Source organism: Heptranchias perlo, chromosome 5, assembly GCF_035084215.1.
Source record: "Heptranchias perlo isolate sHepPer1 chromosome 5, sHepPer1.hap1, whole genome shotgun sequence".
In the NCBI taxonomy this organism is placed as follows: domain Eukaryota; kingdom Metazoa; phylum Chordata; class Chondrichthyes; order Hexanchiformes; family Hexanchidae; genus Heptranchias; species Heptranchias perlo.
In genome coordinates, this window is record NC_090329.1 from 132,127,892 (window position 1) to 132,153,716 (window position 25,825).

The window sequence follows — 25,825 nt, forward strand, 5'->3', positions numbered from 1 at the left end:
CTGTAATTGATTCTTTAACCAATAATGCCACCCCTCCTCCTTTTTTATCACCCACTCTATCCTGCCTGAAAACTCTATATCCAAGGATATTGAGCTGCCAATTATCCCCCTCTTTAAGCCAGGTTTCCGTTATAGCAATGATATCATGCTGCCATGTGTCTATCTGTGCCCTTAGCTCATCTGCTTTGTTTGTAATATTCCTTGCATTGAAGTATATACCCTTTAACCCCGTCAAATTCCTGTGCTGAACACTATTTAACCTTTGCTTCTTTTGCCTTTCTGAGTCGCTAACTACGTCACGAACTGCTTTTCTATTTCCCGTTTCCTGGTCTGAATTTGTCCTATCTGTACCTGTCCTTTGGTTCCCATCCCCCTGCCATACTAGTTTAAACCCTCCCCAACAGAACTAGCAAATGCCCCCGCGAGGATATTGGTCCCGGTTCTGCTTGGGTGCAACCCGTCCAGCTTGCACAGATCCCGCCTTTCCCAGAATGGCGGGAAATGGGGCTCCTGCTCAATGCCTCAGGAATTTAAACCCCTCCCTCCTACACCATCTCTCAAGCCATGCATTCATCTCGTCTATTCTCCTATTTCTGCTCTCGCTAGCACGTGGCACTGGGAGTAATCCTGAGATTACTACCTTAAGAGGTCCTGCTTTTTAATTTATTTCCTAACTCCCTATACTCTGCTTGCAGGACCTCATCCCTTTTTTTTAAAACCGATGTCGTTGGTACCAATATGGACCACGACCTCTGGCTGTTCACCCTCCCCCTTCAGAATGTCCTGCAGCCGCTCCTTGACATCCTTGACCCTAGCACCAGAGAGGCAACATACCATCCTGGAGTCACGTCTGCGGCCGGAGAAACGCCTATCTGTTCCCCTTATGATGGAATCCCCTATCGCTATTGCTCTCCCATTCTCTTTCATCACCTCCTGTGCAGCTGAGTCACTCGTGGTGCCACGGTCTTGGCTCTTGCTGCATTCCCGATAAGCCATCTCCCCCAACAATATCCAAAGCGGAATATCTGTGTGAGAGGGAGATTGCCCCAGGGGGCTCCTGCTCTACCTGCCTAATCCTTTTACTCTGCCTGGCAGTCACCCATTTCCTTTCTGCCTGCGTAATCTTTACCTGCGGTGTGCCCACCTCACTGAACGTGCTATCCACGATAGTCTCAGCATCGCGGATGCTCCACAGTGAATCATCCCGCAGCGCCAGCTCCGAAATGCGGTTAGCCAGTAGCTGCAGTTGGACACACTTCCTGCACATATGGTCGCCAGGGACACCGGTAGTGTCCATGACTTGTCTCATAGTGCAGGAGGAGTATATCACGGGTGCGAGCTCTGCTGCCACGGCTTGCCTTAGATTAAGCTTGTTTGTTACTCCCTTAAGGAGTTTACTCCTTTAAAATACTCTTAATTTAGAGAATGTTAACTACACTAGGGACCTTGATTCACTGAAAAACGCTACTTGCTATAAGAACTGCAGACCTTCTCTTTCTTTTTACTTTAGTTACTGCATAGTAGAAATACTCACCTGAACCTACTTACCAATCAGTTGTCTCCCCTGCGTCGTTTTATTCACTGGTGACGTCTCCTCTGGAACTCCGCCGCTGGTCTCAGCTTATCCGCCTCCGATCTCGCTGAGCTCAGCTCTCCCGCTCTCGTGCCCTCCTTTATCCGCCTCCGATCTCGCTGAGCTCAGCTCTCCCGCTCTCGGGCCCTCCTTTATCCCTCTCCGATCTCACTGAGCTCAGCTCTCCCGCTCTCGTGCCCTCCTTTATCCGCCTCCGATCTCGCTGAGCTCAGCTCTCCCGCTCTCAGGCCCTCCTTTATCCGCCTCCGATCTTGCTCAGCTCAGCTCTCCCACTCTCGGGCCCTCCTTTATCCGCCTCTGATCTCGCTGAGCTCAGCTCTCCCGCTCTCGTGCCCTCCTTTATCCGCCTCCGATCTCGCTGAGCTCAGCTCTCCCGCTCTTGGGCCCTCCTTTAACCCCCTCCAATCTCGCTGAGCTCTGCTCTCCCACTCTCGGGCCCTCCTTTATCCGCCTCCGATCTCGCTTAGCTCAGCTATCCCACTCTCGTGCCCTCCTTTATCCGCCTCCGATCTTGCTTAGCTCAGCTATCTCCCTCTCGTGCCCTCCTTTATCCGCCTCCGATCTCGCTCAGCTCAGCTCTCCCGCTCTTGGGCCCTCCTTTATCCGCCTCCGATCTCGCTGAGCTCAGCTCTCCCGCTCTTGGGCCCTCCTTTAACCCCCTCCGATCTCGCTGAGCTCTGCTCTCCCACTCTCGGGCCCTCCTTTATCCGCCTCCGATCTCGCTTAGCTCAGCTATCCCGCTCTCGGGCCCTCCTTTTCCAGTTTCCATTCTGTAAACTGCTGCTTAAATACTAATTGTATTAAACTGTTCCTCGTAATAAAGTACGTGCCACTGTAATCAATTGGGGTTGACTCGAATCTTTCAGAAGTGGGAAGTGAGTAGCAGAGCAGGGCCTCCCTGAGACTGGATATATATCCCCAATACAGTGACGTGCACTATAATGTATGCAGTTTTTTAAAAAATTTGTTCTCAGGATGAGTGACACTTGCAAGGCAGCATTTATTGCTTATCTCTAGATGTCCTGAACTCAACCATATAATGTGGGGCTGGAGTCATATGTCAGACTAGGGACATAGCCAAAAAATTAGAGCCAGGATTTTCAGGAGTGAAGTTAGGAAACACTTTTACCCGCAAAGGGTGGTAGATGTTTGGAACACTCTTCAACAAATGGCAGCTGATGCTAGTTCAATTGTTCATTTTAAATCGGAGATTGATAAGATTTTCGTTAACCAAAGGTATTAAGGGATATGGGGCTAAGACGGGTATATGGGGCTAGGGCAAAGATCAACCATGATCTCACTGAATTCCAGAACAGGCTTGAGGGGATGAGTGGCCTACTCTTGTTCCTATGCCAGACCAGGTAGAAATGGTTGGTTCCCTTTCTTGAAGGACATTAGTGAACCAGTTGGAGTTTTATGACAAAGTAGCAGCTTTCATGTTCACTTTTCCTGGTATCAGCCGACCAGATTCTTGAAGTCAATTTCAATCGTACAAGGATAGTCAAGGGAAGGGTGGGGCTGATTAGGGACCAAAAAGGAAATCATCTTGTGGAGGCAGAGGTACTAAATGAGTCCTTTGCATCTATCTTCACAAAACAAGAAGATGCTATCAATGTCACAGTAAAGGAGGAGGTAGTAGAGAAATTGGATAGGATAAAAATAGATAAAGAGGAGGTACTTAAAAGAGTGGCAGTGTTCAAAGTAGAAAAGTCACTCAGTCCAGATGGGATGCATCCTAGGTTGCTGAGGGGATTAAGAGTGGAAATAGCGGAGGCTCTCGCTACAATCTTCCAATCCTCCTTAGATATGGGGGCATGCCAGAGGACTGGAGGGTTTCAAATATTACACCCATATTCAAAAAAGGGGAGGGGGTTTAACTCAGTAACTACCGGCAAATCAGCGTAATGTCGGTGGTGGGGAAACTTTCAGAGACAGTAGTCCGGGACAAAATGAAATGTCACTTGGAAAGACAAGGGTTGATACATGACAGCCTCCACAGATTTGTAAAAGGCAAACCGTGTCTGACAAACTTGATTGAGTTCTTTGATGAAGTAATGGAGAGGGTTGATGAGGGTAGTGCAGTTGATATTGTGTACCTGGACTTTCAAAAGATGTTTGATAAAGTACCACATAATTGACTTGTTAACAATTGAAGCCCATGGGATTAAAGGGGCAGTGGCAGCGTGGATACGAAAATGGCTAAAGGACAGAATGCAGAGAGTAGTGGTGAATGGTTGTTTTTCAGACTGGAGGGAAGTTTGCAGTGTTGGTGTTGGGACCATTGCTCTTATTGATATATATTAATGACTTTGATATACAGGGCACAGTTTCAAAGTTTGCAGATGACACAAAACTCAAATGTAGTAAACAGCGAGGAAGATACCAGCAGACTTCAGGAGGACAGACAAACTGGTGAAATGGGCAAACACATAGCAGATGAAATTTAATGCAGAGAAGTGTGAAGTAATGCATTTTGGAATGAAGGATGAGGAGAGGCAATATAAACTAAATGACAATTTTAAAGGGGTGCAGGAACAGCGAGACCTGGGAGTTTACGTACACAAATCTTCGAAGGTAGCAGGACAAATTGACAAGGCTGTTAAAAAAAAGACATGAGAATACAAAAGGAAGGACATTATGCTAAATATTTATAAATTGCTGGTTAGGCCTTAGCTGGAGTATTGTGATCTGGGCACCACACTTCAGGAATGATGGGAAGACCTTAGAGAAAGTATAGAGGAGATTTACGAGTATGGTACCAGAGATGAGTGACTTCAGTTATGTGGAGAGATTAGAGAAGCTGGGATTGTTCTCTTTAGAGTCCTGAGTTCACTAGTTCTGTACAATAACCAGTAAGCTACCATACCCTCATATAATATGAGATATTGGTATTTAGAACATAGAAAAGACGTAAATTAGGATTGGGTACAGCAGATTATACCGCTTGCTAATTTTTAAAATTTTTACACCTGAACTTTTCCTTGGCAATCATAAAAGAGCTGCAAAGGTTACAAACATTTATTTGTGAACACATTATAAAAGCTACTCAAACAAACCTGGATGGTGTGAGAATCACTGGCTTGTCCAAGGATTTCTAGTAAAGCTGGATCAGAGACAAAGAAGAATCTAGGAAATAGCAACCTTTTCTTTTCCAAATATCTGCCAAAAATATTAATGTTAAACATTAAGCAAATCTCAGAACATTTTCTAACTCCAATTTTCTTATACTACCAATTTAGCTCATTATAATTTGCAGCAGATCTCCAGTGGAGTTATTAATGGTGAATCAGAGAATATGTTAAGTGTAACATCCAGAGCGTAACTGCTAAAGTGTGACAGAAGGTAAGGGTGATGTTTATAGTAAATGCTACAATACACTCAAGACTTTTTAAATATATTACTCGATCTCCCGTGGCTTTGCTTATGGTGAGTCATCTCCTTTTGCACTGATAGTTATCAACAATGGCTCAGTGACAGCATGTGTTTCTCTGCATCTCTAGCAATTTGATTACATAGGAACAGGAGTAGGCCATTCAGCCCCTCGAGCTTGCTCCGCCATTTGATAAGATCATTGCTGATCTGTGATCTAACTCCATATACCTGCCTTTGGCCCATATCCCTTAATACCTTTGGTTGCCAAAAAGCTATCTATCTCACATTTAAAGTTAGCAATTGAGCTAGTATCAATTGCCGTTTGCGGAAGAGAGTTCCAAACTTCTACCACCCTTTGTGTGTAGAAATGTTTTCTAATCTTGCTCCTGAAAGGTCTGGCTCTAATTTTTAGACTATACCCCCTACTCCTAGAATCCCCAACCAGCGGAAATAGTTTCTCTCTATCCACCCTAGATGTTCCCGTTAATCTCTTATAAACTTCGATCAGATCACCCCTGAACCTTTGAAACTCTAGAGAATACATCCCCAATTTGTGTAATCTCTCCTCGTAACTGAACCTTTGAAGTCCGGGTATCATTCTAGTAAACCTACGCTGCACTCCCTCCAAGGCCAATATGTCCTGCTCACAGTACTCCAGGTGCGGTCTAACCAGGGTTTTGTATAGCTGCAGCATAACTTCTGCCCCCTTGTACGCTAGTCCTCCAGATATAAAGGCCAGCATTCCATTAGCCTTCTTGATTATTTTCTGCACCTGTTCATGACACTTCAATGATCTATGTACCTCAACCCCTAGGTCTCTTTGGACATCTACTGTTTTTAACTTTTTACCATTTTTCTTTTTTGATCCAAAGTGGATGACCTCACATTTGCCTACATTGAATTCCATTTGCCACAGTTTTGCCCATTCACCTAATCTATCAATATCCCTTTGTAATTTTATGTTTTCATCCACACTGCTTACAATGCCACCAATCTTTGTGTCATTGGCAAACTTAGATATGAGACTTTCTATGCCTTCATCTAAGTCATTAACAAATATTGTGAATAATTGAGGCCCCAAGACAGATCCCTGCGGGACTCCACTAGTCACATCCTGCCGATTATCCCTACTCTGTCGTCTTTCGCTCAGCCAACTTCGTAACCAAGTCTGTACTTTTCCCTCGTTTCCATAGGCTTCTATCTTAGCTAACAGTCTCTTCTGTGGGACTTTATCAAATGCCTTCTGGAAGTCCATATAAATAACATCCATTGTCATTCCCTTGTCCACTACTTTAGTCACCTCTTCAAAAAATTCAATCAGGTTTTTCAGGCACGACCTACCTTTCACAAATCCATGCTGGCTCTCTCTGATTAACTGAAAATTCTCAAGGTGTTCAGTCACCCTATCCTTAATTATAGACTCCAGCATTTTCCCCACAACAGATGTTAGGCTAACTGGTCTATAATTCCCTGGTTTCCCTCTCTTTCCTTTCTTAAAAAGCGGAGTGACATGTGCAATTTTCCAATCTAGAGGGACAGTTCCTGAATCTAGAGAACTTTTTTTCACATCGATAACCTGACGAAGGAGGAAGCCTCCGAAAGCTTGTGAATTTAAAATAAAATTGCTGGACTATAACTTGGTGTTGTAAAATTGTTTACAATTGTCAACCCCAGTCCATCACCGGCATCTCCACATCTAGAGAACTTTGAAAGATTATAGTTAGGGCACCTGCAATGTGCTCACCTACTTCCTTTAAAATCCTGGGATGGAAACCATCTGGTCCTGGAGATTTGTCACTCTTTAGTGCTATTATTTTCTTCATTACTGTTGCTTTACTTATGTTAATTTTATTGAGTCCTTGTCCCCGATTCAATATTAGTTTTCTTGGGATTTCCGGCATGCTATCCTCTTTATCGACTGTAAATACTGACGCAAAGTAATTGTTCAATATGTCTGCCATTTCCCCACTGTCAATGACAATATCCCCACTTTCAGTTTTTATGGGGCCAACACTGCTCCTGACCACCCTCTTTTTCCTAATATAACGATAAAAGTTCTTCGTATTGGTTTTGATATCCCTTGCAAGTTTCTTTTCATACTCTCTTTTTGTAGCTCTTACTATCTGTTTTGTGACCCTTTGTTGATCTTTGTATCTTTCCCATTCGCCAGGATCTGTGCCATTTTTTGCCTTTTTGTATGCCCTTTCCTTATGTCTTATACTGTCCTGTACCTCTTTAGTTGTCCATGGCTGTTTTTTTTGGCAAGTAGAGTTCTTGCCCCTCAGGGGTATAAACCGATTCTGTATCACGTTAAATGTTTCTTTAAACATTTCCCACTGATCATCGGTCGTTTTACCCATTAACTGATTTGCCCAGTTTACTGTGGACAGTTTCTGTCTCATCCCATTGAAGTCGGCCTTACCCAAGCCTAGAATCTTAGCAGCTGATTCACTTTTTTCCCTTTCAAACACTACCTTGAACTCGATCATGTTATGATCGCTATTGGATAGATGTTCACGCACAGTTGAGCCGTTAACTAAATCTGGTTCATTACTCATTACTAAATCTAGTGTGGCTTGCCCCCTTGTTGCCTCTAGGACATACTGCTGTAGAAAACTATCCCGGACACACTCAAGAAATTCACTACCTTTCTGACAGTTACTAGTCTGCTTTTCCCAATCTATGTGAAGGTTAAAGTCCCCCATTAAGACCACTTTGTCTTTGTTACAAGCTTGTCTAATCTCTGCATTTATCCAATCCAGCACTTCAGAGCTGCTGTCAGGGGTCCTTCTCGGTTTGTGTATCCTGTGTCCAATGATATTCATTACCATTAGTGTTTGTCTGCACCTTTGAAAGCTGATATATTTAGTCCCACACCTCAGCTTCTTCCCCCCATTACCCTGCAAATTAGTCCTCTTCAAGCACACATCCTATTGCCTTTTGAAAGTTCCTATGAAATCTGCTTCCACCACCCTTTCAGATAGGAAGGCTGTTAAGATCTGGAACGCACTGAAAACATTTCTCCCCATCTCCCCTCTGGTTCTTTTGCCAATTACCTTAAATCGATGACCTCTGGTTACTGACCCATTGCCAGAGGAAATAGTTTCTCCAATACTTGCTCTATGAAAACCCCTCCTAATTTTGAATACCTCTATTAGGTCTCCCCTTAACCTTCAATAATTTAAAGGAGAACAATTCCAGCTTCTCCAATCTCTCCACATAACTGAAGTCCATTATCCCTGGTAAATCTCCTCTGTACCCTCTCCAAGGTCCGTGACATCCTTCCTAAAACGTGTGGTGCCCAGAATTGTAAGCAATATTCCAGCTGAGGACTAACCAGTGATTTGTAAAGATTTTGCATGATTTCTTTGTTTTTGTATTCAATGCCCCTATTTCCAAAGCCAAGTATCCCATATGCTTTCTTAACCACTTTTTCAAGTTGTCCTACCACCTTCAAAGATTTGTGAATATGCACCGCCTTCAAAATAGTACCATTTAGATTATACTGCCTCTCCATGTTGTACCTCCCAAAGTGCATCACTTCACTTATCCGTACTAAATTGCATCTGCCATGCGTCTGCCCATTTCACCAGTCTGTCTATGTCCTCCTGAAGTCTGTTACAATAAGAAAAGCAATGACCCTAATACCGACCCCTGGGGGACCCCATTGCATACTTCTCTTCAGTCAGAAAAACATCCGTTCACCACTACTCTGTCTCCTATCCTTAGCCAATTACATACCCAAGTTACCACCATCCCTTTAATTCCCTGTGCTTCTATTTTCCAAATAAGTCTGTTATGTGGTATTTTATTAAATGCCTTTTGAAAGTCCATACATACATACACAATATCTGCTACACTATCTTCATCACCCCTCTTTGTTACTTCATCAAAGAACTCAATCAGAGTAGTCAGACATGATTTGCCTTTAACAAATCCGTGCTAGCTGTCCTTTATCAACAACCCATGTGATCAACAAGGGGATTTGAGGGTTCTGGGTCCCAAGATGTTAAAAGCAGCACCTGACGTGAATAAGACCATAAAAAAAAGCTAATGGAATATTGGGTTTTATGGTAAGAAATAGGAGAAATTTAATGGTGAATCCATGCAAAACCTCACTAAGAACACAGTTGGAGTACTATATGCAGTTTTAGGCTCTACACTATAGAAAGGATATGATGTGGAGATGCCGGTGATGGACTGGGGTTGACAATTGTAAACAATTTTACAACACCAAGTTATAGTCCAACAAATTTATTTTAAATTCCACAAGCTTTTGGAGGCTTCCTCCTTCGTCAGGTGAACGGTATGGAAATGACATTTTCGAATCCTTCGCATTTTAAAATCACAGAACAATGCCTGGTGATTACTGCCCGTTGCCAAGGCAATCACAGTGAGCAGACTGTGATTGCCTTGGCAACAGGCAGTAATCACCAGGCATTGTTCTGTGATTTTAAAATGCGAAGGATTCGAAAATGTCATTTCCATACCGTTCACCTGACGAAGGAGGAAGCCTCCGAAAGCTTGTGGAATTTAAAATAAATTTGTTGGACTATAACTTGGTGTTGTAAAATTGTTTACAACTATAGAAAGGATAGTGAAGGAATACAGACCGTACAGCCCAGATTCACTAGGATAGTGCCCGATTTGAGTGCAAAAGACAAGCCTGAAGCGTTTGCAACCAGATGTACCAAGTGGGTGATCCTTCTCGGCCTTCATCTGAGGACCCCACCATCACAGATGCCAGTTTTTAGCCAAATCAATTCACTCCACGTGATATCAAGAAACAGCTGAATGCACTAGATTCACCAAAGGCTGCGGGTCCTGACAACATCCTAGTTGCCGTGATGAAGATCTTTGCTCCAGAACTAGCCGGCGTCCTTGTTAAGCTGTTCCAGCACAGCTACAACACTGGCATCTGCCCGACGATGTGGAAATTTGCCGAGACAGTCTTTTCCACCAAAAGCAGGGCAGAGCCAACCCGGCAAATTTTCACCCTATCCATCTATTCTTAATTAATCACTGGCAATGTAATGGAAGGAGTCATCGACAGCTCTAACAAGTGGCATTAACTTACCTATAACCTGCTCTCCGATGCTCAGTTTGGATTCCTCCAGGACCACTTAGCTCCTGACCTCATTACAGCCTTGGTCAAAATATGGACAAAAGAGTTGAATTCCAGAGTGAGATGAGAGTGCCTGCCTTTGATATCAAAGCAGCATTCAACTGAGTGCAGCATAAAATTGAAATCAATGAGAATCAGGGGGACAACTCCCCAGTGGCTGGAGTATCACCTGATTGTGGTTGTTGAAGGCCAATCACCTCAGCCCCAGGACAGTGCTGTAGGAGTTCCTCAGGGCAGCGCTGCAGGCCCAACTATCTTCAGCTGCTTCATTGATGACCTTCTATCCATCATAAGGGGCTGTTAGGTGATGATAGCACAGTGTTCAGCTTCATTTTCAATTCTTCAGATAATGAAGCAATCAATGCCCAGGGGGAGACTGGGGTTCAATGACGTGGAATGGCTGTGAATCCGAAGCAGTTGAGAAACTGCTCGGCACAAGAGGATCAAAGTTCTGGGGACCTTCGTGCAGGGGTGAGCGAAGGTTAAGCTTTTTGTGTTCCTTCTTTCAGTGGGATTCACCTGGGATCCCCTCTTGTTCCTGTAGGTCAGTGTACAAGATGGCTGCCATTATCCCTTGGTAGGAATACTGTTTGCACAGGAGTGAGGTGCTGTAATACCTCCTCAGTGAGGCAACGGGATTCCCAAGTCTGAGGAGACACCAGTGTGGTGGGAGATGAGCACCATCTTATACAAGCTAGGTGCAGAGTAAAGCTCCCTCTAACAGTTCCATCTGACCTTGAAGGGTTTGTATGATTGACAATTGCAAATATCTGCTCAATAAAAAGCGCACATTTTGAAGATCTGAAATCTTCTCTAATTTGTTCCTGATTGAATTTAATAACAATCATTACAGATACCATAAGTATTTCTTACTTTTTAAAAACAGAATCAGATTAATTTTAAACCTTATGATCAATGAATCATATCTCACACCTTATTGGGCATGTAACAGCATCTGACTTTCTTACCCTGTTAGAGATTTCTGGCAGACCTCCAGCTGCTCCTGTAAGTGGGGCAGAAGCTGTCCCATAATGTCATCTCCCACACAGCACTGGACTACAGTTGGAATTTCATGAGCTCGCTGCATAATTTTTATCCACGATTTATCAACATTTTGAAAACGTTTTGCTTCCTAGAAAAAAAAATGCCACTACGTCATCAACCACTTAGCTTTGCAAGATAAGAACTGCGCTTGTATCAAAATAAATTCCCTGGACAACTTCAGATCAATACAGTTTTGAAACACATTATTAACGCCCATAAGATACCAGTATTTTTACTGCTATATTATTTCCTTTAAATTACTGTCTTTTCTTGTAGTTGTAGTTGCAGTTGAGTCTGGAAAAGCAGGCTTGGTTAACACCAGATTTATACGAGCAACAGAATCCAGGTACTTCCTTGCTAAAATCAACACCAACACTATCGAAGTAGTGATGCAGATATATGGAACGGCCAGACTGGGGAAGGCTGAAGCTTGCGTCAGTTTGCTGGCCAATGTCCCTCTCTTGGAAAAGCATTAAAATAAAAAGAAACATGTTTTCTGATTTGGTTACTACAGGGGTGAATTTCCTTGGCGTTTTTGGCATTTTCCGATGTGTAATCTTGGCAAGTAACTTTTTGTAGCAGGAAAATAGGGCAGTTTTCCACCATAAAATTGCTCCCTCACGAGTTTCCTCACACTTTTTGGTCCATCCCATGATCCAGCCAAGGTCCCCTCATTTACACATATTATAATGTAGCCACTGGAACTGCAGCTCCAAGTTTCCTGCATTTACATTCGCAATACACTTAGGGTAATTTAAACTGCTGCTGCCGGGATCAGCTAAGACGGGTGGAACTGAAGAGTTTCTAAGCCTGAAAATTGTGGAAAGTTTCACTGACGATTTCTGCAGCTGAGAACAACTTCTTGCAGCAGTTTTTTTCTGCCTATACAGACCTAGACTTGCTTCTCATTGTGGGGGCTTCTCAGAAGCCTTATCGGATTACCCTTGTATGCTATTATCATGGAAGATATGGAGCAGCAAAGGATGGAACAAAGTCATCACCTTTCGCATCACGGCAAGGCAACATCAAGTCTATGAGGTTGCTGGGTGCATGCCACAATCACAGATACCAGTCTTCAGCCAATTTGATTCACTTCACATATCATCAAGAAATGGCTGAGTGCACTGGACACAACAAAGGCTATGGACCCGACAACATCCAGGCTGTAGTGATGATGACCTGTGCTCCAGAACAGCCGTGCCCCTAGCTAAGCTGTTCCAGTACGACGACAACACGGCATCTACCCGACAATGTGGAAAACTGTCCAGGCATGTTCTGTCCACCAAAAGCAGAACAAATCCAACCCAGCCAATTACCACCCTATCAGCCTACTCCCAATCATCAGCACATTGATGGAAGAGAAGCCTTTGCAGGTGATTCTCTGGCTACGACTGGATAGGAATGGAGCCAGGTGAGGGCAGTCCCACCCAGCTGGACGATGGAGGAGAGGCAGATAGATTGAGAAGAATGGGGAGGGATAGTTTACCACGGTCACTCCAAGTCACACATCATCCTGACTTGGGCATATATCACTGTACCTTCATTGTCACTGGGACAAATTATGGAACTTCCTACCTAACAGCATTGTGGGAGCATCTTCATCACACAGACTGCAGAGGTTCAAGAAGAAGGCCCACCACCACCTTCTCGTTGTACTGGAACAGCTTAGCTAGGGGCACAGCTGTTCTGGAGCACAGGTCATCACTACAGCCTGGATGTTGTCAGATCCATAGCCTTTGTTGTGTCCAGTGCATTCAGTCATTTCTTGATGATGCGTGAAGTGAATCAAATTGGCTGAAGACTAGTATCTGTGATTATGGCTTGCACCCAGGGATGGGCAATAAATGGCGGCCTTGCCAGCAATTGCCACGTCTCATAAACGCCCCTCATAATCTAATCCCTTCATCCCCTCAATAATTCTGGTTGCCCTCTTCTGTATCATAGAATTATAGATAGGTTACAGCACGGAAGGAGGCCATTCGGCCCGTCGAGTCTTGCCGGCTCTATGCAAGAGCAATCCAGCTACTCCCACTCCCCTGCCCTATCCTCAAGGCTCTGCAAATTTTTTCCATTCCAGTACTTATCCAGTTCCCTTTTGAAAGCCATGATTGAATCTGCTTCCACCACCACCTCTGGCATTGCATTCCAGATCCTAACCACTTGCTGTGTAAAGAAGATTTTCCTCATGTCACCTTTGATTCTTTTGCCAATCAACTTAATTCTATGCCCTCTGGTTCTTGACCCTTCCAGCAATGGGAACAGTTTCTCTCTATCTACTCTGTCTAGACCCTTCATAATTTTGAATACCTCTATTAAATCTCCTCTCAACCTGCTCTGTTCCAAGGAGAATAACCCCAGCTTCTCCAGTCTAACCACATAACTAAAGTCCCTCATCCCTGGAATCATTCTAGTAAATCTCTTCTGCAATCTCTCTTCGAACGTCACATCTTTCCTAAGCTGCGGTGCCCAGAACTGGACACAATACTCCAGCTATGGCCAACCCAGTGTTTTATAAAGGTTCATCGTGACTTCCTTGCTTTTGTACTCTATGCCTCTATTTATAAAGCCCAGGATCCCACATGCTTTTTTAACCGCTTTCTCAACCTGCCCTGCCACCTTCAACGATTTGTGTAAATATACCCCCAGATCTCTCTGTTCCTGTACTCCTTTTAGAATTGTGCCCTTTAGTTTATATTGCCTCTCCTCGTTCTTCCAACCGAAATGTATCACCTTGCATTTTCTCTGTTAAATTTCATCTGCCACATGTCTGCCCATGCTACCAGCCTGTCTATATTCTCTTGAAGTCTATCACTATCCTCCTCACTGTTCACTATGCTTCCAAGTTTTGTGTCATCTGCAAATTTTGAAATTATGTCCTGTACACCCAAGTCTAAGTCATTAATATATATCAAGAAAAGCAGTGGTCCTAGTACCTGGGAACACCACTGTATACCTCCCACCAGTCCGAAAAACAACCGTTCACCACTTCTCTCTGTTTCCTGTTATTTAGCCAATTCTGTATCCATGCTGCTACTGCCCCTTTTATTCCGTGGGCTTCAATCTTGATAACAAGCCTATTATGCGGCCCTTTATTAAATGCCTTTTTAAAGTCCATATACACCACAACAACTGCATTGCCCTCATCAACCCTCTCTGTTACCTCATCAAAAATTTCAATCAAGTTAGTTACAGGTTAGACCACTTGGAGTACTTTGCACTGTTCTGGTCTCCGAATTATAAAAAGGATATAGAGGCACTGGAGAAGTTGCAAAAAAGATTCACAAGGATGATACCAGGACTGAGAGGATATACTTATAAGGAAAGACTAAACAGGCTGGGGTTCTTTTCTCGAGAAAAGAGGAGATTTAGGGGTAACCTGATAGAGGTCTTTACAATAATGAAAGGGTTTGATAGGATATGTAGAGAGGATGTTTCCACTTGTGGGGGAGTCCAAAACTAGAGGTCATCAATATAAGGCAGTCACTAATAAATCCAATAGGGAATTCAGGAGAAACTTCTTTACCCAAAGAGTGGTAAGAATGTGAAACTCGCTACCACAAGGAGTAGTCGAGGCAAATAGTATAGATGTATTTAAGGATAAGCTAGAAAAACAGAAAGGAGATGAGGAGAAAGGAATAGATTTTCAACAACTGCAATATCCTTTTTATGCTAGGGCAACCAGAACTGTACATAGTATTATGAGTGCAGTTGCACCATGACTTATAAAATGGAAGGATTACCTCACTATTTCAGTTCAATATTGACCTTTTAATATATCCCAACATCTGATTTGTTTTACTCACTGCCACCGAGCATTGTCGCAATTGTTTCAATTTATTGTCAATCTGGACTCCCAGATCTCTTTCATTTTCCCTGCAAATTATTTTTGTTCCATTTAAACAATAGTTCCTTCATGAAATGTTTGTTCCCATGTGAAGCACTTTGCATTTCTCTACATTGAATTTCACCTGCGACCTGTCTCCCAAGTCCCAGGTATATTCAAATCCTCCTGTAGCTTATCCTGTTCAGCTTTGGAGTCTACCACCTGCAAATTTAGCCATTGTGCTTGTGCCTCGTAGCTCCAGATCGCTTATGAAGTTACTCAGCAAAAGAGGTCCCAAAACAGACTCCTGTGGATCCCCACTGGCAACATTCTCTAAGGCTCATGACAATCCCTTTACCACTACCCTCTGAGTTCCACCGGTCAACCAATTACTTATCATTGTAAAATATTTCCACTGATTCCTGCTTTCTTATTTCACTACCAAACTTTCTCGAGAAATCGTACCAAAGGCCTTACTGAAATCCAAGTATACCACATCCACTCGCTTACCTCTCCATCAAGCTCCTTTGTTACAACCTCAAAGAATCATAGACTCATAGAGTCGTTACAGCACAGAAGAAGGCCATTCAGCCCATCAAGCCAGTGCTGGCTCTTTGTAAGAGCAATCTAGTTAGTCCAATTCGCCCACTTTGTTCCTGTAGCCCTGCAATTTTTTTCCCTTCAAGTATTTATCCAATTCCTTTTTGAAAACCATGAATGAATCTGCTCCAACACTCTTTCAGGCAGCACATTACAGATCATAACAATTCGCTATCTAAAAAAGCTTTTCCTCATGTTGCCTTTGGTTCTTTTGCCAATCACCTTAAATCTGCGTCCTCTGCTTCTCGACCCTTTCGCCATAGAATCATAGAAAGGTTACAGCACGGAAGGAGGCCAATCAGTCCATCGAGTCTGCGCTGGCTCTATGTAAGAGCAATCCGGCTAGTCCTACTCCTCCGCCCTTTCCCCGTAGCCCTGCAATTTTTTTCCTTTCAAGTACTTATCCAGTTCCCTTTTGAAGGCCATGATTGAATCTGCCTCCACCACCCCCTCAGGCATTGCATTCCAGATCCTAACCACTCACTGTGTAAAGAATGTTTTCCTCATGTCACCTTTGGTTCTTTTACCAATCACCTTAAATCTATGTCCTCTGGTTCTTGACTGTTCCACCAATGGGAACAGTTTCTCTCTATCCACTCTGTCCAGACCCATCATGATTTTGAATACCTCCATCAAATCTCCTCACAACCGTCTCTGTTCCAAGGAGAACAACCCCAGCTTCTCCAGTCTATCCACGTAACTAAACTTGCTCATCCCTGGAACCATTCAAGTAAATCTCTTCTGCACCCTCTCCAAGGCCTTCACATCTTTCCTGAAGTGCGGTGCCCAGAACTGGACACAATACAGGTGCAGCAGGTAATCCGGAAGGCAAACGGAATATTGGCCTTTATTTCTAGAGAGATGGAGTATAAAAGCAGGGAAGTCATGCTACAACTGCACAGGGTGCTGGTGAGACCACACCTGGAGTACTGCGTACAGTTTTGGTGCCCTTATTTAAGGAAGGGCATACTTGCATTGGAGGCAGTTCAGAGAAGGTTCACTAGGTTGATTCTGGGTATGGAAGAGTTGTCTTATGAGGAAAGATTGAACAGGTTGGGTCTATACTCATTGGAGTTTAGAAGAATGAGAGGAGATCTTATTGATTCTGAGGGGACTCGATAGGGTAGACGCTGAGAGGATGTTACCCCCATGGGGGAATCTAAAACTAGGGGGCATAGTCTCAGAATAAGGGTCGCCTGTTTAAGACGGAAATGAGAAGGAATTTCTTCCCCCAGAGGGTCGTGAATCTTTGGAATTCTTTACCCCAAAAAGCTGTGGAGGCTGAGTCATTGAATACATTCAAGGCTGAGTTAGACAAATTTTTTATCAGTAAGGGAGTCAAAGGATATGGAGAAAAGGCAGGAAAGTGGAGTTGAGGTAAAAATCAAGTCAGCCATGATCTCATTGAATGGTGGAGCAGGCTCGAGGGACCGAATGGCATACACCTGCTCCTATCTCTTATGGTCTAATACTCCAGCTGTGGCCGAATGAGTGTTTTATAAAGGTTCATTATGGCTTCCATACTTTTGTACTCTATGCCTCTATTTATAAAGCCCAGGATCCCGTATGCTTTTTTAACCACTTTCTCAACCTGCCCTGCCACCTTCAACAATTTGCGCACATATACTCCCAGATCTCTCTGTTCCTGTACCCCTTTTTAGAGTCGTGCCCTCTAGTTTAAATTGCCTCTCCTCGTTCTTCCTACCGAAATGTATCACTTTGCATTTTTCTGTGTTAAATTTCATCTGCCACCTGTCTGCCTATGCCATCAGCCTGACTATATCCTCTTGAAGTCTATCACTATCCTCCTCACTGTTTACTACCCTCCCAAGTTTTGTGTCATCTGAAAATTTTGAAATTGTCCAAGTCATTAATATATATCAAGAAAAGCAGTGGTCCCAGTACTGGCCCCTGGGGAACACCACTCTATACCTCCCTCCAGTCCGAAAAACAACCGTTCAACACTACTCTGTTTCCTGTTCCTTAGCCAATTCTGTATCCACGTTGCTACTGCCCCCTTTATTCCGTAGGCCGAAATCTTGATGGTAAGCCTACCGTGAGGCACTTTATCAAATGCCTTTTGAAAGTCCATATACACCACATCAACTGCAATGCCCTCATATACCGTCTCTGTTACCTCATCAAAAAACTCTATCGGGTTAGCTAAACACGATTTAACTTTAACAAATCCTTGCTGGCTTTCCCTCATCAATCCACCCTTGTCCAAGTGACTGTTAATTCTGTCCCAGATTATTGTTTCTAATAGTTTCCCCACCACTGAGGTTAAACTGACTGGCCTCTTGTTGCTTGGTTTATCCTTACACCCTTTCTTGAACAAGGGTATAACATTTGCAATTCTCCAGTTCTCTGGCACCACCCCCATATCGACGGATGTTTGGAAGATTATGGCCAGTACATCCGCAATTTCCACCCTTACTTCCCTCAGCAACCTAGGATGCATCCCATCCAGACCGGGTGACTTATCTATTTTAAGTACAGTTAGCCTTTCAAGTATCTCTTCTTTATCAACGGGAACGGTTTCTCTTTATTTACTTTACCTAAACCCGTCATGATTTTGAACACCTATCACATCTGCTCTTAACCTTCTCTGATCTAAGGAGAACAACCCTAGCTTCTCCAGTCCAACCATGTAACTGAAGTCCCTCTTCCCTGGAACCATTCTAGTAAATCTTTTCTGCACCCTCTCGAAGGCATTTACTTCCTTCCTAAAGTGCTGTGCCCAGAATTGGACACAATACTCCAGCTGTAACCAAACCAGTGTTTTATAAAGGTTCAAAGATTTATAAAGGTTGATAAAGCTTCCTTGCTTTTATACTCTATGCTTCTATTTATAAAGCCCAGGATCCCACATGCTTTTTTAATTGCTTTCTCAACTTGTCCCACCACCTTCAAAGATTTGTGTGCATATACCGCCAGGTCTCTCTGTTCCTGCACCCACTTTAGAAGTGTACCATCTGGTTTATATTGCCTCTCCTCATTCTTACTGACAAAATGTATCACTTCGCACTTCTCTGCATTAAATTTCATCTCCAATGTGTCCGCCCATTCTGCCAGCCTGTCTTAGGTCCTCTTGAAGTCTATCACTATCCTCCTCAGTGTTTATACTTCCAAGTTTTGTGTCATCTGCAAATTTTGAAATTGTGTCCTGTACACGCAAGTCCAAGTCATTAATATACATCAAGAAAAGCAGTGGTCCTAGTACCGACCCCTGGGGAACAACACTGTATACCTTCCTCCAGACCGAAGAACAACCGTTCATCACTACTCTCTGTTTCCTGTCACTTAGCTAATTTCGTATCCATGCTGCCACTGCCCCTTTAATCCATGGGCTTCAATTTTGCTGACAAGCCTTTAAAGTGGCACTTTATCAAACTCCTTTTGAAATAACATTAGAAAATAACATCAACCGCAATGCCCTCATCAACGAAAATCTGGGACAGAATTAGCAGTCACTTGGACAAGTCTGGATTGATTAGGGAAAGCCAGCTAGGATTTGTTAAAAGGAAATCATGTTTAACTAACCTGATTGAGTTTTTTGATGAGTTAACAGAGACGGTAGTTGAGGGCAATGCGTTTGATGTGATGTATATGGACTTTCAAAAGGCGTTTGATAAAGTGCCGCATAATAGGCTTATAACAAGCTTGAAGCCCATGGAATAAAGGGGGCAGGAACAACATGGTTACAGAATTGGCTAAGGGACAGGAAACAGAAAGCAGTGTGAATAGTTCAGGAGGTGTTCAGTGGTGTCCCCAGGGGTCGGTGCTGGGACCACTGTTTTTCTTGATGTATATTAATGACTGTGCGGATACACAGTGTGTGCTGCTGAGAGTTCGGTAAGTGTGGGAGTTTGGTGAAGTGGGGGAAGGAGGTGCTGCTTTGCCTTGCTTTTCCAAACTTTTCCTGCAGAGCGGTAGTGGACCTGAGAGTAGAAGACTGAGATTGTGGAATAAAAGCAGCAGCAGACCTGCACCAAGAGACAACTACTGTGCGACATCACAGGGACTTAACTCCTGGACCTAAGATAAATAAGAAGCAAAAAGTAATCTAAGTGGGACGTCACCAAGGAAGAGGTAAGTGATTGGCTGGTGAGTATTTTCCTGCTGAATTTGTCTAAGGTTAGAGTTTGTGGATTCTCAGGTCTCTGTTGTGTAGTGGGGGACTGCTGTTCAGCAAGGGCCCTTGAGTATACCTTTTAATTGAAGTGAAATTGGTGGGATTCATTTAATTTGAATTAATTAGTAAAAGGGTAAGTCATGTCAGGACAGCCCAGCCCCGTGTTATGCTCTTCCTGCTTTATGTGAGAAATCAGGGACCCTTCCGGTGTCCCTGACGAACATGTGTGCGGGAAATGTATCCAGCTGCAGCTACTGACAAACCGCATTGCGGCACTGGAGCTGCGGATGGATTCATTAAGGAGCATTCGCGATGCTGAGAACGTCGTGGATAGCACGTTTAGTGAGATGGTCACACCGCAGGTAAAGGTTGTAGAGGCAGGAAGTAATTGGGTGACCACCAGGCAGAGTAAGAGGAGCAGGCAGGCAGTGCAGGGGTCCCCTGTGGCCGTCCCCCTCTCAAACAAATATACCGCTTTGGATATTGTTGAGGGGGATGACTTATCAGGGGAAGGCAGCAGCAGCCAACTTCCTGGCACCAGGGGTAGCTCTGCTGCACAGGCTGGGAGGAAAAAGAGTGGAAGAGCTATAGTGGTAGGGGATTCTATCGTAAGGGGAACAGACAGGCGTTTCTGTGGCCGTAAACGTGACTCCAGGATGGTTTGTTGCCTCCCTGGTGCCAGGGTCATGGATGTCACTGAGCGGCTACAGGGCATTCTCAAGGGGGAGGGTGAGCAGGCAGAGGTCGTGGTCCACATTGGGACCAACGACATAGGTAGGAAGGGAGATGAGGTCCTGCATCAAGAATTTAGGGAGCTAGGTAGCAGATTAAAGAGCAGGACCTCAAAGGTTGTAATCTCTGGATTACTCCCAGTGCCACGGGCTAGTGAGTATAGTAATAGGAGGATAGAACAGATGAATGCGTGGCTAAAGAGTTGGTGCAGGAGGGAGGGTTTCAGTTTCCTGGATCACTGGGCCTGCTTCTGGGGAAGGTGGGACTTGTACAAGTCGGATGGGTTGCACCTGAACCAGAGCGGGACAAATATCCTTGCGGGGAGGTTTGCTAGCACTGTTGGGGAGGGGTTAAACTAATTGGCAGGGGGATGGGATACAGAGTGGAGCTACAATAGGGGGTGATGTGCAGCCAAATATAGAGAAAAAAACAAGTCAGCTTGGAAGACAGGGCAAATATGTGAGGGCAAGGCTGGATGGCATCTATTTTAATGCAAGGAGTCTTGCGAATAAGGTGGATGAACTGAAGGTGTTAATAAACACATGGGAGTATGATATTGTTGCTGTCACGGAGACATGGTTGAGGGAGGGGCAAGACTGGCAGCTCAATATTCCGGGGTACAGAATCTTCAGGCGAGACAGAGGGGGAGGTATAAGAGGAGGGGGGGTCGCAATATTAATTAAAGAATCAATTACTGCCATAAGGAGGGATGATATATTAGCAGGTTCCTCAAATGAGGCCATATGGGTGAAGCTTAAAAACAAAAAGGGGGCAAGCACTTTGATGGGAGTGTACTATAGGCCCCCAGTCAGGGGGAGATAGAGGAACAGATATGTAGGCAAATCTCAGAAAATTGTGCAAATAATAGGGTAATAATAGTGGGGGATTTCAACTTCCCCAATATTAACTGGGATACTCAGAGTGTAAAAGGCTTAGAGGGTACAAAATTCTTAACGTGCATCCAGGAGAGCTTTTTGAGCCAGCATGTAGAAAGTCCTACAAGAGAGGGGGCGGTACTTGACCTAATTCTAGGGAATGTGGCCGGCCAAGTGGAAGAAGTGCTAGTAGGTGAGCACTTTGGTGACAGTGACCATAATTCGGTGAGATTTAAGGTGGTCATGGAAAAGGATAGGGAGGGGCCAGAAATAAAGGTTCTAAATTGGGGGAAGGCCGATTTTAATAGGATAAGGCAGGATCTGGCCAAAATGGACTGGGATCAGCTGCTTGTAGGAAAATCCGCATCGGAGCAATGGGAGTCTTTCAGAAGGGAGATTGAGACCATACAATGGCAACATGTTCCCGTAAAGGTCAAGGGTGGTTCCAAGAACTCCAGGGAACCTTGGATGTCAGGGGATATACGAGAATGGATTAGGAAAAAAAGGAGGGCTTTTGGCAGATTCAAAAGGCTAAAGACGGAGGAAGCCCTAGAGGAGTACAAAAAGTGCAGGGGGATACTTAAAAAAGAAATTAGGAGATCAAGGAGGGGCCATGAAATAACACTGGCGAGCAAAATAAAGGAAAATCCTAAGATGTTTTATAAGTATATTAAGGGTAAGAGGATGACTAGGGAAAAAATAGGGCCCATTAGGGACAAAAATGGCAATCTGTGTGTGGAGCCGGCAGATGTAGGAGGGGTTCTAAATGAATTTTTTGCATCTGTTTTCACGATGGAGAAAGACGATGTAGACATAGAAATACGGCAGGGGGACTGTGATATACTCGAACATATTAACATCGAGCGGGAGGAGGTATTGGCGGTTTTAGCAGGCCTAAAAATGGATAAATCCCCAGGCCCGGATGAAATGTATCCCAGGCTACTGTGTGAGGCAAAGGAGGAGATTGCGGGGGCTCTAACACATATATTCAGAACCTCTCTGGCCACAGGGGATGTGCCAGAGGACTGGAGAACCGCTAATGTAGTACCATTATTCAAGAAGGGGAGTAGGGAAAAACCGGGGAACTACAGGCCAGTGAGCCTAACATCAGTGGTAGGAAAATTATTGGAAAAAATTCTGAAGGACAAAATTAGTCTCCACTTGGAGAAGCAAGGATTAATTAGGGATAGTCAACATGGCTTTGTCAAGGGAAGATCATGTCTGACTAATTTGATTGAATTTTATGAGGGGGTGACGAGGCGTGTGGATGAGGGTAACGCAGTGGATGTGGTATACATGGATTTCAGTAAGGCCTTCGATAAAGTCCCCCACAGGAGACTGGTCAAGAAGGTACGAGCCCATGGAATCCAGTGTGCCTTGGCACTTTGGATACAAAACTGGCTTAGTGGCAGAAGGCAGAGGGTGATGGTCGAAGGTTGTTTTTGTGACTGGAAGCCTGTGGCCAGTGAGGTACCACAGGGATCGGTGCTGGTTCCCTTGCTGTTTGTGGTCTACATTAACGACTTGGATATGAATGTAAAAGGTATGATCAGTAAGTTCGCTGATGATACAAAAATTGGTAGGGTGGTAAATAGCGAGGAGGATAGCCTCAGTCTGCAGGACGATATAGATGGGTTGGTCAGATGGGCGGAACAGTGGCAAATGGAATTTAACCCGGAAAAGTGCGAGGTGATGCACTTTGGAGGGACTAACAAGGCAAGGGAATACACAATGAATGGGAGGATCCTAGGCAAGACAGAGGGTACGAGGGATCTTGGTGTGCAAGTTCACAGATCCCTGAAGGCGGCGGAACAGGTAGATAAGGTGGTAAAGAAGACATATGGGATACTTGCCTTTATTAGCCGAGGCATAGAATATAAGAGCAAGGAGGTTATGATGGAGCTGTATAAAACACTGGTTCGGCCACAGCTGGAGTACTGTGTGCAGTTCTGGTCGCCGCACTACAGGAAGGATGTGATCGCTTTGGAGAGGGTGCAGAGGAGATTCACCAGGATGTTACCAGGGCTGGAGCGCTTCAGCTATGAAGAGAGACTGGGAAGATTGTGTTTGTTTTCCTTGGAGCAGAGGAGGCTGAGGGGGGACATGATTGAGGTGTACAAAATTATGAGGGGCACAGATAGGATGGATACTAAGGAGCTTTTTCCCTTCGTTGAGGGTTCTATAACAAGGGGACATAGATTCAAGGTAAAAGGCGGGAGGTTTAGAGGGGATTTGAGAAAGAACTTTTTCACCCAGAGGGTGGTTGGAGTCTGGAACTCACTGCCTGAAAGAGTTGTGGAGGCAGGAACCCTCACAACATTCAAGAAGCATTTGGATGAGCACTTGAAATGCCGGCGCGGACACGATGGGCCGAAGGGCCTCTATCCGTGCCGTATAACTCTATGACTCTATGACTTGGACTTGGGTGTACAGGGCACAATGTCAAAATTTGCAGATGACACAAAACTTGGAAGTGTCGTGAACAGTGAGGAGGATAGTGATAGACTTCAAGAGGATACAGACAGGCTGGTGAAATGGGCGGATACGCGCCACATGAAAATTAAGGCAATATAAACTAGATGGCACAACACTAAAAGGGGTACGAGAACAGAGGGATCTGGGGGTATATGTGCACACATCGTTGAATGTGGCAGGGCAGGTTGAGAAAGTGGTTAAAAAAGCACATGGGTTCCTGGGCTTTATAAATAGAGGCATAGAGTACAAAAGTATGGAAGTCATAATGAACCTTTATAAAACACTCACTTGGCCACAACTGGAGTGCTGTGTTCAGTTCTGGGCACCACACTTCAGGAAAGATATGAAGGCCTTAGAAAGGGTGCAGAAGAGATTTACTAGAATGATTCCAGGGATGAGGGACTTTAGTTATGTGGATAGACTGGAGAAACTGGGGTTGTTCCCCTTGGAACAGAGACGGTTGCGAGGAGATCTGCTGGAGGTATTCAAAATCATGAAAGATTTAGACAAGAGTGGATATATAAACTGTTCCCATTGGCGGAAGGGTCAAGGACCAGAGGACAGAGATTTAAGGTGATTGGCAAAAGAACCAAAGGTGACATGAGGAAAAACTTTTTTACACACCGAGTGGTTAGGATCTGGAATGGTTTCGGCAGATTCAATCATGGCCTTCAAAAGGGAACTGGATAAGTACTTGAAAGGAAATAATTTGCAGGGCTACGGGGAAAGGGCGGGTGTGTGGGACTATCTGGATTGTTCTTGCGGACTCCATGGGCTGAATGGCCTCCTTCCGTGCTGTAACCTTTCTTAGATTCTATCAACCCTTTCAGTTACCTCATCAAAAAACTCAATCAAGTTCGTTAATCATGATTTGCCTTTAACAAATACGTGCTGGCTTTCCTTAATCAATCCACCCTCGTCCAAATGACTATTAATTTTGTCCGGATTATCGTTTCTAAAAGCTTCCCCACCAATAAGGTTAAACTGACTGGCCTGTAGTTTCTGGGTTTATCTTTACAACCTTTTTTGAACAAGGGTGTAACATTTGCAATTCTCCCGTCCTTTGGCACCACCCCCATATCTCAACTACCTCCTCTTTCACTTAAACTTTGGCAGCATCTTCTTTCTTGGTAAAGACAGATGCAAAGTACTCATTTCGTACCTCAGCCATGCCCAGATCTCTTTTTTGGTCCCTAATCGGCCCTACCCCTCCTCTTTACTATTCATATGCCTATAGACGACTATTGGATTCCTTTTTATGTTGGCCGCCAGTCTATTCTCATACTCTCTCTTTGCCCCTCTTATTTCCTTTCTCACTTCTCCTCTGCACTTTCTATATTCAGCCTGGTTCTCATTTGTATTATCAACCTGACATTTGTCATACGTCCCCTTTTTCTGCTTCATCTTACTCTCTATCTCTTTTGTCATCCAGGGAGCTCTGGTTTTGGTTGCCTTGCCTTTTCTCCCTCATGGGAATGTACCTTGACACTACCGAACCTCTCCTCTTTAAAGGCTGCCCATTGTTCGATTACAGTTTTGCCTGCCAATCTTTGATTCCAATTTACCCTGGTCAGATCCATTCTCAACATACTGAAATTGGCCCTCCTCCAATTAAATATTTTTACTCTAGATTGCTGCTTATCCTTTTTGCATAACTAGTCTAAACCTGATGATTATGATCACTGTTCCCTAAATGTTCCCCCACTGACACTTGATCCACTTGACCCATTTCATTCCCCAGAACTAGATCTAGCAATGCCTCCTTCCTCGTTGGGCTGGAAACATACTCATCAACAAAGCCTGGGAACTACAGACCAGTGAGCCTGACATCTGTAGTGGGTAAGTTGTTAGAGGGTATTCTGAGGGACAGGATCTACAGGCATTTGGAGAGGCAGGGACTAATTAGGAACAGTCAGCATGGTTTTGTGAGAGGAAAATCATGTCTCACGAATTTGATTGAGTTTTTTGAAGGGGTAACCAAGAAGATAGATGAGGGCTGTGCAGTAGACGTGGTCTACATGGACTTCAGCAAAGCATTTGACAAGGTACC

At 44.2% G+C, this 25,825-nt stretch overlaps 1 protein-coding gene across 1 annotated transcript in view; it reads right to left on the reverse strand.

The window, feature by feature from the left end:
- Window positions 1–25,825, reverse strand: part of LOC137322209 (dynein axonemal heavy chain 8-like) — a 1,675,662-nt gene that overhangs the window by 764,875 nt on the left and 884,962 nt on the right. Inside the window, exons 45-46 of the mRNA XM_067985325.1 lie at window positions 11,060–11,223; window positions 4,651–4,753 (exon numbers count right to left, since the gene is read on the reverse strand). Of these exons, the coding sequence (XP_067841426.1) occupies window positions 4,651–4,753; window positions 11,060–11,223 (267 nt within the window). The remainder of the gene's footprint in view (window positions 1–4,650; window positions 4,754–11,059; window positions 11,224–25,825) is intronic.